The sequence below is a fragment of the Centrocercus urophasianus genome, unplaced genomic scaffold (assembly GCF_019232065.1).
Source record: "Centrocercus urophasianus isolate 14NV4802_14NV808 unplaced genomic scaffold, USGS_Curo_1.0 seq_10, whole genome shotgun sequence".
In the NCBI taxonomy this organism is placed as follows: Eukaryota; Metazoa; Chordata; class Aves; order Galliformes; family Phasianidae; genus Centrocercus; species Centrocercus urophasianus.
In genome coordinates this window covers 9,222,927-9,241,935 of record NW_024884142.1, presented here as the reverse complement: position 1 = coordinate 9,241,935, position 19,009 = coordinate 9,222,927, and the positions used below count along the sequence as shown (strand labels likewise).

At 41.9% G+C, this 19,009-nt stretch overlaps 1 protein-coding gene across 4 annotated transcripts in view; it reads right to left on the bottom strand.

Annotated features, from left to right (window-relative positions):
* LOC122162458 overlaps positions 1-19,009 on the bottom strand; it is a 134,152-nt gene that overhangs the window by 41,994 nt on the left and 73,149 nt on the right. For all 4 annotated transcript variants that reach the window (XR_006169562.1, XM_042822766.1, XM_042822760.1 and 1 more), the window contains one exon: positions 5,253-5,445. Coding sequence is in view for 3 of the 4 variants with exons in the window: in XM_042822766.1 (XP_042678700.1) it covers positions 5,253-5,445 (193 nt within the window). In the remaining variant the exon portion in view is untranslated. The remainder of the gene's footprint in view (positions 1-5,252; positions 5,446-19,009) is intronic.

Sequence of the window (19,009 nt, the reverse complement as noted above, 5' to 3'; positions counted from 1 at the left end):
CTGAGTTAGGGTATTAGTAAGTCCCAAGCGCTGCCTGTTTATGAATGCCAGTCAGGCTACTAGCATGGCTCTAATGTGCTCACAGATCGTGCAGCCTACAAGCAAATGCAGCTAATTGCAAACAGTGAAGTAACTGGATGTGGGGTGGGGAGATGGGGAGGTAAATCTACAGTTTACCAAGAAGGAAACCACTACTTTGAGACTATGGATTAATTTGTGTTGAAAATCTGACCAAACAGAAGTGGAAACATTGGCCAATTATTCACTTTTGTCAGATGCACTTTCAGTGTTTGGTCTCCTGCCCTGCAATCCCTCAACTTGCGTTTTCGGTCTAGGTTACTTCTCCCCATCCATATGGTTCTCACATCTGTAAGAGTGACAGCTGAGTGAGTCACGGTCATGCTTAACTTTAAGCACAAAGGTGTCTAATTCTTGGTCTTAAAAATGCACGACTGCATTGTAAGAAGCCATAGGCTACAACACAGAGGTTCAAAGCACTGCCACAGAGCGCACAGATGTATATGTCAACTCTCTTGCCCCCTCTGCCCCAATTTCAGGACCCAAGATAACCAAACAAGAGTCAAATTTCCACTCATTTCCTGAGGTTGCTCGACAGCCTTGGACAGCATCAGATGAATGCTGTGGATCACTAAGTTTCTGTCTCCTGGTCCTTTTAACACACATTCAGCCGTCTCCCTTTCTCATCAGGGGACTTCTCCTGAAGAGGTGCCGAGCTCCAAGACAAAGACACGACTGATTCTTATATCTGTTCCAACAAGGGGCTCCATGGCTATAGCAAATGCAGCATTTCACTGTGTCCAACTGAGGTCCTTCTCCTGAGGCCTAACAACACAAAAGACATTTTGTAATAGCTCCCTTTGAAATCAAATTAGTAATGTTTCAAGGCGTGACCCGTAAAGGGTTGCTGTCCAGAATCTACATGTGTTTGACAGATACATCTTCCACCTAACGGGCCTCTTCCAGAGTACAGATGGAATCAAGATGTGTGAACGTAACTCCAAAAAGAGAGCCATGGGATAACAGGATACACAGCAAAGCGCTCTATCTCAACAGATGAAAAGGAAGCAATAGCAGATACAGTGTGAAATAGCTCACTCCAGCTGGTAGGCCAGATTCTGACACCATTATATAGGTGAGATTATTGCAGAGGAAGATGCTATTCCATATGTGCAAAAGCTAGCAAAATACAGCCCAAAGTAAACTATACAGCCTTGTGCCAACTCGTTATAAAGGTCATACAAATTCACAATCTCCTTTTTCACAAATGCTCATACATACAAAATTCAAAAAGTTACTCCAGGCTGTAGCTCTGTATATCCACGTACCCTTGCAGTATGGAGTGTTGAGTCTTCAGCCAGCAGCTTATTTTTACCTAGCCAGATACTCTTGTTAGCTGAAGCATGATATCTTACATACAGTGTGTGCTTGGTTTCAGAGGGCTAATAAAGAATAGATGACATGCTGGAGATATATACTGGTACCTCAGGGCACAGAAACTGGGTTTTGACAGGAAAGCAAAATGAACTGAAACAACAGAAAAGAAAGTGAGTTTTATATTTGCCATGATATGCTTTCTTATCTGCCAGAAAGGCAACCACCCCATTGTCCTGCAGAGTGAATCTCTCTGAAGCAGGGGTATAACGATGAGAACTCCTTCCCACAGTGTATGAAAATGGGAAATCGTTCAGTAGTTGGCCTTTCTAACACCCACAGGCCCCGACTGATTACAGGGGAAAAAAAAATGATTTAGAGCACAACAACTTTGTAAGGCAGGCCAGGCCTCAGCTCCATAATTCATTTTCACATGAATTCACAGACTCAAAAAAAAATTCATGGTAGTGTATCAAAAAGCCCTATAACAGCCAACTAAGATGAAACACCTGCTGGCAGGATCTGCACCAGCTACTTGCTGCCAGTGTTCACTGCCTGAGAAGAGGACACAGCTACGTGTGTTTTGTAAGAAGAAACAGAATTCAAGGCAAAGCCCTAAGACCAGGTAGTGCACCTTCACAGCCTGAGTATCACAACTAGTCATTTCTGAAAACAATCTAGATACTTCAAGCTAGGAAAAGCCTGTACTGATGGTGTACTGATCTTACATCTGATTTCCAGTGGTTAATGTCTTTGATGACCTTCAAGTTCTGTCTGTGCTAACAGAAAGAGCAATTGTTGTGGGAAACACGACAAATTTCTGCCTTCTTACAAAGAGGACAGAGGAGCATGCAGTACTCTTAGGCAGTTCTGAGATAAGATTATAGTCAAGACTTGACCCAAATTCTTATATCAACATTTTCAGCTGCATTTGACTACATAAAAAGCTGTAAGTCACTGACTAACACTCATGATTTTCACACTGTTTATCAGGAAGTTGCTGTTGTGAGCAGGTAACTATCAAATCAATTACAGAACTAAATGAGAGTGCCATTCTGATCAATCTGGAGAACAGCATTCCTGTGAGATAAACACAATCTGAGAACAAATCCTGATATCAAAAAGAGGACACAATTCAGTTTAACTCTCCACATTCATGCAAATCTTTCTGTTTGCACTACCAGAGCCATCAGTTATGCCTTCGACTTGGGTCATCAACAGCAGTCTCTAAGGACAAGAGTGAAAAAATCAAATCATTGAATTTGGTGGTGAATGACTGAACACAAATGCTAGTGTGGCAGTAGCTCTCATTCTTGGACTATAAACCTAGCCAAACCTTTGTCTGAGGAGTTAATAAATGAATGGTAGCCTAATCATTCTTATCAGTGCTTCTGAATCAGCAGCAGAGTAACAGCCTCCCACTGTATCTAAAGCAGTAACTAGTGTTCTCCATGTGACCAAGCTTTGTTCTGGAAATTCTGTTGTCGGAGAAATGGGTATGAGAAAGTTTTGGTTTGTTTTTTTTTTAAATAATAATAAAAATAATCCATAAAAGTAGAACTGAAGCCCAAAGGCAACAATCAGTCCGTCCCACAGACTGTCACTCAGGTTAGGGAACATCAGACAACGCTTATGTACTGAGCGCCCCCCTAGAGTGGTACCTATTTATTTTCAGTCTATCATGACATATTTACAGCTTCGTCTCTCAGCAGTCCCTACTGAGACTCCAGGGATCCACGCTGGCCCGTCATGAATGTTATTTTTCTTGTGCTACTACTGCTTAGAGCCAATAGAAGATATTCAGCAAGGAATTAAGAGCCTGTGTTAATGTGATTTCTGTCATCCCTCTATATCCTGGATTAAGTTAAATATACTTTTTTTTCTTCTTCCCTGCTTCAGCTATTTCCAAACATATATGGTACAGACCTTTGCACTACCTACATCTGTACTAGAAAATCGGGACTGTACTAGGGGATTACAGCTGCCCAGTACAGACAATCCCTGTCCACTCTATTTAAACCTCTTAGCCTCAAAACAAGGTGGTCATGTACTTGTTCAAAATGGGGTCCTGGTTGGAGCTAATCCTTGAATAATGCCCATAAATCATTTGGGAGAATCCTGCTTGGGCTTGGCCAAAATCCAGCCATGGACTCATCTAACACTTTAAATGTAGACAGTGCAGTGCTTGGGAATATTTCCCAACATTACTTTTTTAATAGCACTGCTGTAGAGAACAAAAAAGAAACTCAAAGTCATAAAAAAATCCAACATCAGGTGCTTTGGTTTTACAGTTGCTCTTTCTTTTGTTTTCATTTAAAGTCCCTTTTTTTCTCTTGTGGTCTAGGAAGCACACACAGTATAGCATACGTGCAAGCATACAGAACAGAACCTGTCAAATCCCAAAATGATTGTTTCTTTGCAATCATACCTGGTCTCTTCTTTCTTGACATGCTCTCCTAGAATCATGTTCACATATCTAGCACACTGAAGTCAAACAGACCCGCGCTTATTAGTAAAGAAACAGATCTCTCATCACCAGTGCTCCTACCAGCCAGTTCTTTGGTCAAAACCACCACTCAATCTACCAAAATTGTATCCTACTGATTTACCAAATTATTCATGCTTCTGTGAACAACCTGATTAGCTGTAAACTCTACTATAATAATAGACACTCTATTATAATAATGGACACTGGAGATATTATATTTATGTAAACTATACAATTGCTTTCATAAACCATAAAATGCATTCAAACCAGAACAAGTCCAACTGCTTTTCAGACCCTAATGGACAAAGAGAGACTGAGCCTCTCTAGGGGATACCCTAAACTGTAGCATTCAGCAGATCTAAATTGAAAACTGAGTTGCATTAGAGAGCAGGAAAGTATTCATAGGAGAAAGGGACACAGCTCTTGTCTGAGTGTGACAGGTCCCACGCCAAGGTCACTGGCTAATGGGTTATTCAAGCATTCACTGTTGATGCAAAGTCAATCTGTTCCTACCCAGTTATGCAGATAGGCCACATCCTTCCTCAGTTTCACTGTCCTTTCTCAAACAGATACACAAGGACAGTGGTTTTGAATCTTGTCCTTTCTCAAAACAGATATGCAGATGCAAGAACAGCAGTTTGAAGTCTGTACAAAGGGGAAAAGATCTGCCTGAAGATAAAATCCCTCTCTGGTATTACCTAGTAGCAGTAACTCCAAGGTTCTGAGACCGTATTTAGCTTTACAGAATAAAACATAACAAGATGTCAAAATGTGCATAAATAAATTAGAACCATTATTCCAGCTCAAGGTTCTGGGGACATAAACAATCCTCTTGAAGTTCTCTGTGACATATTTTGCAGTGGGAGCCAGTCATTAGCATTGCCTCCTGTATGCAGAGAGCTATACACACGTTCTGTCTTAGGACCTGGCAGCGTGGTGCAGAAATCAACAGGCCTGCCTTGGAAAAGAAAGCAAAACAGTCCAGCGCCAATTCCCTGCCCCTGAGCATGAGTTGGATGGCACAGCTCGTGTCCATATGGCTAAATTTTCTCCTTCTGCTCACTCCCCAAAGAGGAGTCCTCATCCATATCTGCCTGCTTGGAATAGTCCCTGGCTCCTGCTGTTGCCCATGCCATATCAGTCAGACTGCTGTCTGGCATAGGCAACATCATGCTATGGAGAATGCTAACAGTGAAGCACCACAGGCCACTAACGTCAACTGCTCCTGGCACTGTCCAGTTCACTAACACAGATATAGGCTGGGATTTCTGCTAGCACAAGTTTACACTCCCATAAATGACTCTGAGTTCCATAATGAGAAATTCAGTAAGTGAGGTCCAAAAAAGGGCATGAGGAATGAAGACGTACATACATTATGTGAACAGAACTGTACCAGGTGAGACCACAGATCCATCCCACTATCCTCCAGCACTGAACGATGGGCTGGATCAGGGTAAGCATGTTGTGATACTTCCTCAGAATCCTCTCCTGCAGCAGTCCATGAATCAGAGACTTCTTGAAGCAGAAGTGAGATTCTGGTATCCAACAGCCCTCTGAAGATGCTTCTGAAAGAAAAATTTCACATTTAAATGCTGCATAAGTGAAAAGTCAGTGAAAATAGGCTTCAGCAGTTTGAGTTATAAACAAAGGGCAAAGCTGTTCATTCAGAAAATGCATTTTACATCAAAAGAACATCAAAACTAGGACAAACAAAAGTACTGTCGTCACAGTGCTGCATCAAGGTGAAAGCTACAGTCTCTGGGAGCAAAATGGCACTGACATCTTCACAGGTCTTTGCTTGGACTCATTGAGCACAAAACAAGAAACAGAACAAATTTCATAGCATATTCTAGGCAGACCCAGCTGTTAGAGAAATCCAAATGAATGGCTAATAATGCAGCAGCAAAATGTAGGATCCTTTCTATTTTTTAACTGATAATTTTTATGGCATAGTTTTCTCCTGACATTTATTTGTTTGTCCCTTTAAGGTTTTGAAAAGCCACCATAACAGCTGTGTCTTTGGGTCCTGATTGGTATTTTGAGCTACTTTCTAAATCCATATTAGGACCCAAGGCAGCTGCAGCAGTAAGAACTGTTCCATTTCTGAGTGGGAAATTCCATGAGATAAAACATTCTTGCATTTTGTCCAGCAGAAATACTGTATTTCCACTGAAAATGCCTTACTAATAAGCTCACCAGCGATGGCTTTTCTAGAAATAATACAACAGAGGACTTTTGACCCTCTCTCTTTCCATCTCTCCTTTCTCCTCCCCCTTTTCTGCTGCTCTTTGTCAAAATGTGAGCAAGTTGGTCAGAACAAAAAATTAAAAACACTTTTTCATACCGATAATAAAGAAACAGACATTCCTTTACTTCTACCTTTATGTTTAAAGAACACACAACTTGTTGACTGCTGAGAGGAAAGACTCCCTATAAACTTACCCAACATAGAATCATGGAATTCTTACACATGGAAGGGACCTTCAAAGGCCATCTAGACTAACTCCCTTGTAATCAACAGGGTTACCTACAGCTACATCAGGTTGCACAAAGCCTCATCCAGCCTGACATTGAGTGTCTCCAGGGATGGGGAAACCACCACACCTCTGGGCAACCTGTGCCAGCGCCTTACCACCCTCACTGCAAAAGACTTTTTCTGTACAACCAACCTAAATCTATCCTCTTTAAGCTTGAAGCTATTTCCCCTTGTTCTGTTACCACAGACTGCTAAAAAAGTCTGTCCTCTTCTTTCCTGCAGCTCCTGTTTACATACTGACAGGCCACTCTCAAGTCACCTCAGATCCTTTTCTTCTCCAGGATGAACAGCCCCAGCTCTCTCAGCCTGTCTTCATAGAAGAGGTGTTCCATCCCCTGCATCATTTTTGTGGCCATCCTCTGGACATGCTCCAACAGGACATGTCTGTCCTGTACTGCTGACTTCACATCTGGATGCAGTACTCCAGCAAGGGAAGGTTCTTGCCTTGCCCTGTATATACACACAGCTTAGTCGCAGCCACACAGGTGCAAGTTTTAACACCTGTGATCTGATTCCTCTGAGACTTCCCCTCACCTCAACTTATTTCTTAAATATTATACAAAAGTTGTTGCACTGTTTTATTTGGAAAATTAGGGAATCAGAAATTAAGCTGGAGCGACAGGGGTCCTTCCGATTAGTGTGTAAATCAAGAAGAATGCAGTCCATAGCAAAATTTGGGAAGCATGTAGCTACAAGGTTCTGCAACGCAGAATTCCTATATTCTATGTATTGCCATCTGATAGATATTAGAGGAACGCTGGTTGTGTTATTTGGCTCTGTTCTGCCAAAAAATGTTCTCGTCTATAAAATGGCAACAGTAGCACTGACATCCTCAAAGAAATCCTGTGGGGACAGTGAACTGAGTGACGGTGTTCCTACACGGGGCAAATATTAAATGAAGGACAGGGCAGCCCATTACCACCTGATGGCCTCCTCATATGTCAGTGTCAGAGAAGTATATATGGGTCTTGGCATGCAAATCATTCTCATTCCTAACTACTGTTATTACTGTTCATCAACTATTCCAGAACACAAGACCAAGGCTTTGCCAGCAAAGGCCATGGAGAAAAAGCGATCGATACTGTGATCGCTAGATATTGGACAGGTAACTCATGAAATACAGAGTTCAAAGATACACAGGACTAGCATGGGATCCATTCCATTTCACTGCCTAGTAGCAATTATATGAAGCCACCAACTTCATATAATTGCCACTAGACATAAACAAGCTGATTGTAATACTATTTATACCGAGTAAATTATATGTCCCTTCACCAGGAGGAACAATTTTTGTTGTGCTCCACTCAGATTGCCAGAAAGGTAGGGAACCATACAAGCTAGTGGGGAAAGATCTGTGATTTTATCTTACTTTTTCCTTTAATCCAAGACAGCACTGATATAGCTATTTCCAATCTCTAATCAGCTTCCGATCACTAATGCTTCAGATCAGAACACAGCCAGACTATCAATGCAAAGCATAAAAATATAGTGCTTACAGTTATATGTGCAAGACCAAATTAAGTATGAGACGGGGAGGAAGGGAATGCAGGACAAATGAAATAAAATCACATCAGAACACATTTGGGTTACAAAGCATTTCAGAAATAATCTAGGGGAAAAAAAAAGAAAAAAAAAAGTAAAACGATCCCTCAAACTAACCAATAACTGTAGTAAACCAGCCATAGACAAGGGCTTAGGACTCAGTGCCGGCTTTGTACCCAAGGGAAGCATGTTTATCATGTGGAAACTAGAGGAAGGGTGGCAGGTGCTACAAACTCTTCAGAAACATTTTTAAAGCAGTTTCAAACATCCTCTCAGAAAGAAAAGTTTTATAGAGTGTCCCCAAGCTTCTCACATCCTTCTGGTGATCTTAATGTTTCAGAGCATGCATGGAAAAAACAAGGGCATCTCTATAAGGTACCCTCACAGCAACTGGGAAAGGGCTAGCAGACAGGAGGGGCTTTACAGAAATACCCCCATGACGTTCTTCATTTCTTCCTCCCTGCTATGTCCACGGAAGAGGAAGGGCAGTCATAATAAATACAGGATTCCCCAGAAAACTAAGACAGGCCATGCATAACATTATATTCCATTTCTTTCCCCTCTGGTGGTTAGAGTCCACATTACAGAGGCACACCTTATCGCTGAAGACAGACAATTAAAGAAGGGAACGGTTGTCAAGCAAATGGTCTGTGTTCTTGTGAAACCATTTCACCATTCTTCCACAAACAGGAAAATATTTAGCAAGAGGTGTGCAAACTGGGTACAGATGCAAGAGTATGATTGAAAGGTGGCTGTCATCTGCTGGAAGCAGATCTAGACTTACGGTTTCAGCACGAAAAATATTTCCTCTGTCCTGAGGATTTTCTTCCTCCGGCCTGAAAGTGCTTGCTACTCCAATCCTGAAATTTCAAATGTTTTCTATTCACACTTCCAATAACAAACTATAAACTGCAGTACTATATTTACAGTATTTTTCTGAAAAACTTCTGACCCCAGCAAAAATATTCCCCTGCTTGCTCACATAGACCAAAGCATTTGAGCCATTAGAAAACACAGCAAAGGACAAAACATTTAGCTGTTAAAGCCCACTTATCCAGCTAGCTTCTCTGTGTTTCTCTCTAAACCCTTTGGAGCTTCAGTTCAGTGACATGAGAAACTCCCAAATCTGGGAAGTGGTCAGCCTGCAGAGAAAGTACTATCCAGTTGCTTTGATGTGTTCTGGTGAGACTCTACATTTCTCCAAAAGCCCTGGAGACACACACTATAGTAAATAAGAGTTGAAATTAGCCCGTATATTCACCATTAAAATCCTGCTTAATCCTCATTTTGAAGACTTAAGTGAGACTTAAGCAGTACGTAGCTTCGTACCAGGTCCTCTTTGTGTTGGCACACATTTCACCCAGGCAAGACAATATTTGCTCAGGTGCAGTACCTTGGGTGAGAGTTAATCCCTTTCATTTCTGACACAATAGTTATTATGTACAATAACTAATAAAAGCCACTCTCAAGATAGACAACCTACACATTTGCAATTTCCTCTCATGTACTCCTTAGCCTTTCATAAGCTCCTTTGATCCTGCATAGGTGTCGATCTTTGCATGCTTATAGGTCACAAGAAAGTTCATCTCACGTTAATGGTCTGGTCACCTTAAGATGCATTGATTTTAACTCGTCTTCATTTTCAAATATCAATTTCTCATCTTATTTCAGCCCTCCGTTATTCTTGAAGACGTCAAGTTGTCAAAACAGTGATGTTGCTTGGACTTCGTATTAAATATGAAAAAGTCAAGTTAAACACTGAAGTTCTTTCTTGCCTGGCCTATTGAGGGCAGAAAACTAAGACAGAGGCTGCACCCTTCCTTGTCAGCAGAGAGCTCAGTCATGTGAGGCAGGATTTATTTGAGCCCCTAATGCAGGAGCCCAATTGCATGGGCTTCTTGCCCATTGATCTGACACACAAATTACCCAAAACGTACAACAGCTCAAAATGCAGCTTCTTCACCTCCAGCATGCTCCCAGGCTCAGGACATGGTGGGAAACCTGCAGTGAGGACTCCACGTTGAGGGAGAGGTGGTGGGCTGCCCAAGGCAGAGACCCTCACAGCACCCCAGCAAAGGCAGGGGGCTGCTGCTGCCTTCTGAGCAAAGTATGGCGCTCCTCACTTCTCTCCCTTTTTTTCCTTCTACTCACTTCTACTGGAGCAACAAGATGTCCTCTACAGTTTTTCCCTTTTCTTTTTTCCCCACAAACCACCACTAGCAGACTAATATACCCCAAATTCCACATTCTTTGCTGTTTCAAACAGGACCAGATGCTCCCGGAGACAGCGAGCAAGGCTAGAGGGACTGGACTTAATCTTTTCTGGGAAGGCAAACCTTATAGGATTGTTTGTTTTCATTCTGCTGTGAGACATTCCAGCTAGTGGGAAGTTTCAAGAACTTGTTCCAATGGCTTGTTTCTCCTGCTCTCTCCCATGACAAATTGAAATCAATATTTTTGGATTCTTCTCATTCCCTTAAAGACTCTCTCTCACATTCTCCCTCCCTTTCCGAGGTCACACAAACTTTGCTTTGGACTCCAAACTATTAATTTTTCTCATTACTAATTTTAGGTGTCTGAAAAGCCTCTTGCTCATCAGCCTGTAGAAGGAAGTGTTCCTATTTTGGCTCTTTTTTAAGACAAAGAGAGTTGTATCTCAGCAGCAGCAATTAAGCCTCCTTCATGCCATCCCAAGGTATCTCCAGGCCCCACTTGCCATTCCCCCCCCCCTCCAAGAATATACTCAGAGACCCATTTTCCTGTAGAAATAGCAAACAGCTGTGCCAGACAAGGAAATCTGGGGCAGCTTTTCATGCAAGGAATCACTGTGAAGCCAAGTTGATTTCTCATAGGCCACCAAACGCCGTGCTGCACATTAAAGACTTTTGTCTAGCTTGAGCTACGCTCTTAACTAAAGAGCTCAAAAGCCCAGCAAGGATTCCTGTCAGCAATGCCTGGAAAAGAGCTGAGCCTGTAACACAGGAAGTGGTTGTGAAGCAAGCAGCAGCCTTCCTCATTTCCCAACAGTTCCCTTTTCTGCTCAGCTCCTCTCCCGGGCGGGTTCATGTGAGCTGAGGGACAAAACAGTGCAGCCTACCTGCCAGCAGGGAAGCATGTTTGTACGGCTGATCCCCCTGTCTCTCTACTTGGCTTTTGGATCTCCTCAGGCTCCTGATAACCTCCTGATGTTACCACAGCTGTGTGCTTAACATAAACCCATAAAATTCCTGAGGTTGCCACATCAGCCTTTTCTCCTGTCCACACCCAGGAACTCCTCATCATCTTACATCCAGCAAACAGTTCCCTGGAGGGGCCACATTTACTGTGATAACTAACAAGCCCACTAAAGTTTCAGTCTGATACACACTTTGTACAGCAGTCTTCAGTGCTCTGCTGCCAGGTAAGACTTGAACACATTCAGGACTGACCAGTAAAATAATATTTGTGTTCTCACAACTATCTACTGAAATCTCCCAGAATGCCACAGCAAGAGCTATGATTTAAGGAGAAAAAAATATATTTTCCCCACAGAGACTTCAGCAAATTTAATATAGATGGAGTGAAAAACATTTTGCAAAGGAAAAAAGCAGACACTGTCACAAAGTCGGTTGTGTCCAACTCACCTATAAGATCCCTTTGGTTCAGAATGGATCAGATGCAAGTGACATCATAATCAAGTTTTTCTGGTTTGGTCCCTGTGTGGACAGAATATAGCTGAAATCCAGATGATCCACATTTTTTACATCAGGTAACCAGGATCACACACAGTGCAAAACAAAGCTATTTACAAATGCTCCTATCTAGACTGTGGGTCTGAAAAAATATGCTGAGCTGCTTGTGCTTGTTTGGAAACACTCTTAAGCCAGCAAGAAGGCCTCTACTTGCTGCATTGCTTCATCCCTACCTGGGACAAGGTCCTGTGCAATTGTTTGTACAGCTGGAGGGAGCATTCAGGATGTCTGTTTGAGATGCAAGCCATAATTCCCCTCCTCTGCCGTCACTTGAGAATATATTCTCTGACAGACTGTATTATATGCAGTTTCTTGATTCAGTTGTCTCTGAAGCTCAGGCTGTGTGTTTAATAAATGCATAGGTCTATGATTACATAAATGTGTAGGCATAAATAGCGGAAAGAGAGAATGAAAATACAAGTCATCTGTATTAAGAGCTGTTTTTTTCAATAAAAACAAACATCAGAAGGCGTTTATTTTACAGACCTTTCTGTAAGCCTACAGCCCATTTCCCAGTCGATGGCAGCGCTCTCATCCACCAGCAATAAAGCTGTCAGACCACCTTCAGCTGGAACATGCAGTGGCTGAACTGACTGGCAAGGGGCTGTGCCACCCAAACTTCAGCTTGCTACATGCTTGACAAAGGCACTTAAATCCTCTAATGTAGATTTATGCCATGTTGTCTGAGTGCCTTCCCCGCAGAGGTTTCAGAAATTAATCATTCTTCCTCTGCAATCATGGAAACATCCCTAAGTTAGGATGAAATCATTTTTCAATTTCTTGCCTCACTTTTTCTACCTCTTCCCTCTCCCCAGAAATACCTGTCCTGACTGAAATGATATCACGTGCTATATTTTAATCTGATGGAGAGTTTTATCTGTGACAGTTAACAAGATTCCACAAATAATTTTTAAGCCTGTAACATCTTTGACATTTATTGCATTGTTTTACAGACTTTGCTGCTGTTTGGTTTGACTCACGGACACCTGTACATTCAGTGTATTTTCCTGTTCCACACTTTTGCAGTCTCTTAGAAGTGATTCATTTTAGAAATAAATAAATTGCCAGCAATGAACCACTTTTTTTTTTTTTTTCAGGAGAAAAAGAAAAAATTAAATCCCTTGAGCAGGGAGCTGTGTTTGTAAAGCTCTTCTCAGTTTAACGTATGCAACATGAAAGATATTCTATGAAACCTGTTAATAAAAAATTATTCCCAAGCTAAACCAAAATCAATTGCAATATTTCTGCTCAACTTTAAACGTTATTAGTTTCATAACTAATTACCTCACAATTACTAATATTTTTCCTTGATGAACTCTGCGCTGCCTCTTCATTATGAAAGTGCTGAAAGGTAATACGGCAGTTACATGACAATGCAAATAGGACCCATTCAATTTGCACAAAAAAAGGTTGCAAGGAGCAATTAGCACTTCATTAATATGATATAAAATGCTAATTTGCCACATATCCCAAGTGACTCAAAACTCCTTTCCATCCATATGTGCAAATAATAACGATGCAGTGCGTGTGAATCAGGTTCATGGTGCATTAGCTGGAATCCCTGTGTCAGTTTTCTGTATAATAGCTATTAGTTAATATGAACAGTAGCTCATATTTAACCTATGACAGCAGTGTTAAATGATAAAAGGATCCGCTGGCAGCGGTATCTCATAATTCCACCTCTGCAAAGTTCTCCCTTCCTTGCTATCCAGGATGAAGTATTGGAAACTGACTTCTAATCTAATTTATAAAGCAGATTGAAATGAAGTGCTGGTAGCACTCGGCGCGGCTGCTCAGCATTTTGAGAGGCAAGATCATTCCTGGTGACTCGCGCAGCTCAGGCATTTGAGCGCTCACTGGCAGCTTCTAATGATCAAAGTATTTGACTTAAATAATTGATTTATTTATACCAGTAAAGAAGCTCCAGGGGGTTGTGAATATTATGAGATATAATCACACCACTAGGGAATTAGAGACACTCAGATGTGCCTTGTGCCTGCTAATGCCCTGCGGGTGTGATTAGGATATCACACATCAAAGGAATTTGCTCTAAAATTTTTCATATAATAAATTAATAAAAGTAATTTATTTAAATAATTCCACTGACTTAATGGGACAGATCTGATGCAAGATGCTGTACACAGAGAACTATACGGATGTGGGCTGATCTAGGACAGAAGAGAAGCCCTGACCATCCTTCATTAATGTCATGGCACCAGCAGAATCCTCTAGCTGCCAGCCCTGATGAGGAATTAGCATCACCTCAAAGCTCACAGCGCTGAGCATTACCAGCAATGTTAGCCAACCTGCATTGTCTGAGGTGGAGTGAATGGGGCTCCTTCAACAAATCCCTTCCTGGAGAGAAATGCTGATTAGCAGTGACACAGAGGCAGTGCAGCACGCTGGCACAGGCAGGCTCCGTGACAGCTGAAATACCTTATGGAGATCCCGGTCTCCTCTGACCAGTTTATTTATTCAGTTTTTCAAGATGAAAACCTACTTTAATACGGCTTGACCATTGTAGACTGCAAGTCTACAGCCCTTCATGCACTTCTCACCCCAGCATACCAAAACAATGGGGAGGTGCCCTTATTTCAATTGTACTCATAAGAAATTGAGACACACAGAGACCAAACAACTTGCTCAAGGGCACACAGAGTCTATGGCAGTCCAGGGAATTATGTTTGCTCTGAGTTTCTGCTATTTGCTCCTATTCCAGAAAAACATGGGCTTTACCACAAGGATATTACAGAGCATATTACAGCAACAGGCAATTAGCATCATATTATCTTTAACCTATTATGTGGCAAGGGAAGCATATAGATGTTCCACTTCCAGAAGAAGTAAAATTCTTTCCGCTATCATCCATTTGACTCCCACCTCCCTTTAGATATTTATAAACACTAAACATACCCCGTCAGTCTTCTTTTCCCAGGCTGAACAGATCCAGGTTATTACTCAGCCTTTCCTTATACAGGAGATGCTCCAGACCCTTCATCTTTGTGGCCCTCCGTTGGACTCCTGTCTTTTTTTGAACTTGGAAGCCCAGAATTGGACACAGTATTCTAAATGTGGCCCCACCAGGGCAGAGCAGAGTGGGAGGATCACCCCCCTCACCCTGCTGGCCACGCTCTTTTTAACACACCTCAGGATATCATTGGCCTTCTTGGCCACAAGGGCACACTGCTGGCTCATGGTCAACCTGCTGTCCACCAGCACATCCAGGTCCTTCTCTGCAGAGCTTCTCTCCAGCAGGTCAACCCCAAAACAAATCATGCATGCTATAAGTAAAGAAATCAATAGCAATTATAAATTGCTCCAGAAGCACTGTCTTTAAGACTAAAATTAGGAGGAGAGGGGCTTCAAGGAGTTTGTTTCTGTCTGTGGACAAAAGCCTGAGGCTGTGTTCAATTATTCCACAGTTCAGAACCATTCCCATCGTTGTATATCTGTTCTGATTTTTGCACAAGAAGCATTATGTATGCCTGGTGGGCCTAATATCAGTCTATGTCACAAAATGATGTACACAGAGGCATATCACAAATCAGATGTTCATCATACCATACATGCTTTAATTGCAAGGGTCAGGTCTGAGACCAGCTACCATTCCAAATGCATCCAAAATTCAGTCTCTCTCACTCAGCAAGTTCAAAAGAAACTTTACTGTCTTGGAATTTCAGGATTTAAGTTGAGTATGGAGTCATGCAGTCCACTACCAATTAGCCTGACAGTGTTATATGTAGCATGCTGTGTTGAAAACAAACGTACACATTTCTCTAGGTTCAGAACCTCTCCCCCTTTCTTTACATCATTCTTCCATTCTATTGATGTAGTTTCACCAGGGTGCACATCAAGAGGACATTTTTCTCCCCATCATTGGACACAGCAGTGTTCACTTGATGGGATGTGGCAGAGGCTCTACAGGAGTGCAACCCCCACATTTAGGATGGGCTTGATCTGTCCACGTGGTCTCATAACAGGACATGTTTGCTTGGTCCTAATTATGTTTCTGTTATTTCTGGCCTAACCCACCCCCATTTAGCCTTGCAGAATCAAATCAGTAATCAGAAAAACTCAGAAATAGTGTTTATTTACAGGCCCATTTTTAAAAAATATAAAAAGGCAGCAAATCACTGATATCTATGATCATTCCAGACAGTCATGTCACCAACTCTGATCCCAATTTCAAACACTTCCTGTTTTCTATGTCTGTCAACTTGAGTTTCAACAACTACTTGATCTGAGGGAGCCTGGGAAATCTCAGATATGAAACTAGTTCACACTGTATAACAGTTCAGTAATTCTGATCCTAATGCTATCCCAACACACATCCTACAGCATGGACGCCTGTTAGCTAAAACTTCAGTTACAAATCGTCTACCCTTGAAGTATGCTGTCAAGTTCACAAGCATTCAGTGAAGATCAAGGATTATTAACATCAGCTCTCAGAACAGAGGTTGTATGTTTTTCTGTTGTGTCTGTTTTGTTATCTGTGTCAGCCATGACCTGTGCACTACTCTCAAAGATAACAACAGCAACAATATCTTGAACAAAAAGACTTCTTAGGAATCCACAGAATTGAATCAGAGAGAGCTCACACCAGGAAGCACAGACTCTGGATATCTCAGCACAGAAAACATCTCTTTTTGATCAAAGTCAAAACTTAAATGTCAAGGAATATAACTTTTCCAAGTTGAAGCTTGTAAATATGCTACAATTTTCCATGACTGTTTATAACTGCAAGTATTCTTTATTTGTATACGTGAAGGCCTGCTAGGGACTCTGAAATTCTCTTACTTTCCATACAACAGTGCCCCTTCTCTTAACTAAAGCGACAGGTGGTCAGCGTTCCTTCAAACCCGACCTCAGCAGTGGAATGAAGAGCACAGAGGGACTGCATGTCTACTATTAGCGTAACAGCATGCCAAATGGCAAACCGTGGCCAAGCTCAGAGGCAAGACCATAACTGCATGCCAATACAGGCATGTAAATCACAGGACAACTGTGACTAAGCAGAGCTTTCATGAGCACAATCTGGCCTTGAAGCTTGGCCATGGCAAACCAACAAAGGTAGTGGCCAACACACGGCTCTAAAGAGTCAAGCCACAAACAACAGGCTTGTAACCAAGATGAAGGTCAAGGCTGGGGGTGATAATGGCTCACCTTTACAGGGATACAAAAGCATTAAATTTGCACAAGCTGAATCTCCAATTTGCTTTCACCTTCATCCTCCATTGTAGAAGTTTAGCCTTTAGATAACAGGTGCACAAATCTCCATGCAAATCACACCCAAGTGAAAGACACCAAGTAAAATCTAGAGTTGGAAATGAAGCATTTCAGGCAATATGAAGACAACAATAAACCCAGCAAGATCAGTGGAAAGGAAAAGCAGGGGGGAAGATATCTGATGAGTGGCTTCCCCTTCTTCAGAAATCCACCTGCCTTGCAGCCTCTCATACCACCTATGTTCACTTGGAAGCCACTCTCCTTCATCCCAGTGCTTTTGTCCCAACCATTGTGAAATCTTAGTGCTGGCAGTGTTTGCAGCTGTAGGAAATAAGATATAAACTCTCATGCCATCGGTACACTGATGGCAATGAAGCCTGGTAACTCCATCACCAGCAAGGGCCAGAAGATGCAGGGAAAAAAAAAAATAGTTAAAGAAACCACAGTCTTGGTGATCAGCAACAGACCTGCCCACTCAATCTGCCTGGAAGCCCTCCTTTTGAGCTGGCTGTTAACACGCCACTCTTCTCTGAAAAAGATGGCATTGTCCTCCCAAATCAGCCAGATTCCTCAGCAAAAGTTTCAGATTTAGATGACTAAATCCACATTTGCCCCCATGAAAAAGGCTGCTGAGGGGCTTCGAAAGGGGAGAACTATGAGGAAGTAGCAACACAACCTTCTGCCATTTGAAAGAATCACTGCATATTCTGACCTCCTGGTTAGGCCACCCCTTAGACATAGAGATAACTTAAGATATCTTAATTTGCGTAGCTGCCCAAGCTGTGTTCTTCCTCACTGTTTTCTGGGCCATTTAGGCCTTTTGAGTAGAGGTCTTGGGAAAGGAATGAACAAAATTTAGTCTTGCTGCACACTTGTGGAGATACAGCCAATCCTGTCCTGGAAGGAGCTCGGTGACACACTTCTACCTGAGGTAGTAAGAATAACACTTAACATTCTAGGATTTTATATTGCTCCTGATAAAATCTGCAGGAAATTTGTCTTTGGTTTCAAGGGAGTAGAAGTTGTACTGTAAATGTTAAATGAAGTTCGCAAGGTATTTTTTTTCTAAACCTGCTTTTTTCAAGAAACTTTCAAAACAAGAGCAGCTTCTTTACAGCTGATAAATAGACAAAAAATGTAGAACTCATTACCTCTTAGCAACAATTTTACATGACTGAAGCACTGTTATTTAAAGGGCACTCCTCATTTGATGAAGAACTACAGTGATTTCAAGTAAAAGGTTTAAATCTAACTCATTACATGAAGTTCCCCACTCCATCCTATCCCATCCCCTCTCACTAGCCTGTCAGGCTTGGAGTCTATGAAAGGAGGAATGTAATGAGTATACATTAATGTTATATGCTTTCCACAGTTCTTGTTCTGGTGTGACCAGATTTATGTACAGAGTGACTTGAATGTAATCCATCAAGATTATACACAGCACTGGTTTCAACATTTCTACAGGTAGCACGGTCTCCAAACTCTCTTAGCTGTGGCTGTATGAAAGGAGTTGAGATGTGGTGACACAATGTTCATTTGTTTTGGTGGCAAGACTCAATTAAAACAACATAACAGAGTTTAAAAAAAAAATACTAATCTGTGAAAAAATGTGAAAGTGAGTTAAGTAAAACCTTCAAATATTCCCTTGTTCAGGACAAGCTGTGTGGGCTGACAGCTGATCCCAAGGGAGTGAGAGGTCTTAGAAAAAGCCCTGCTACGAAAGGACTGGTTGTTAAAGCAAATCCCCACGAGTCGGAGCCCCGAGGAGGGTGAAGCCCAGCTATTGATGCCCAAACACAGAGAAGACATTGTAAAGGAAACATTGGGGATGAAAACTGTAGTGGAAGAAACAAAATAGGGGCTGCCTCCCACACATGGGGACAACAAACCTATGAAAATAAGAAACTACTTTTCACTAGGTAGAATTTTCAGGAAGAAAGACATCCCATGGTGTTGAAAGCACCACCTGTGTAATTAGGGACACCACGCTACCTCCGCTTGAAGCATGGAGGAGAACGTGGGTTATTAAAAATAAAACAGAAATAGAAGGAGGCTTCTTTGCAAGAAAGAATAATTTCAGTTGCTGCAGTTTTT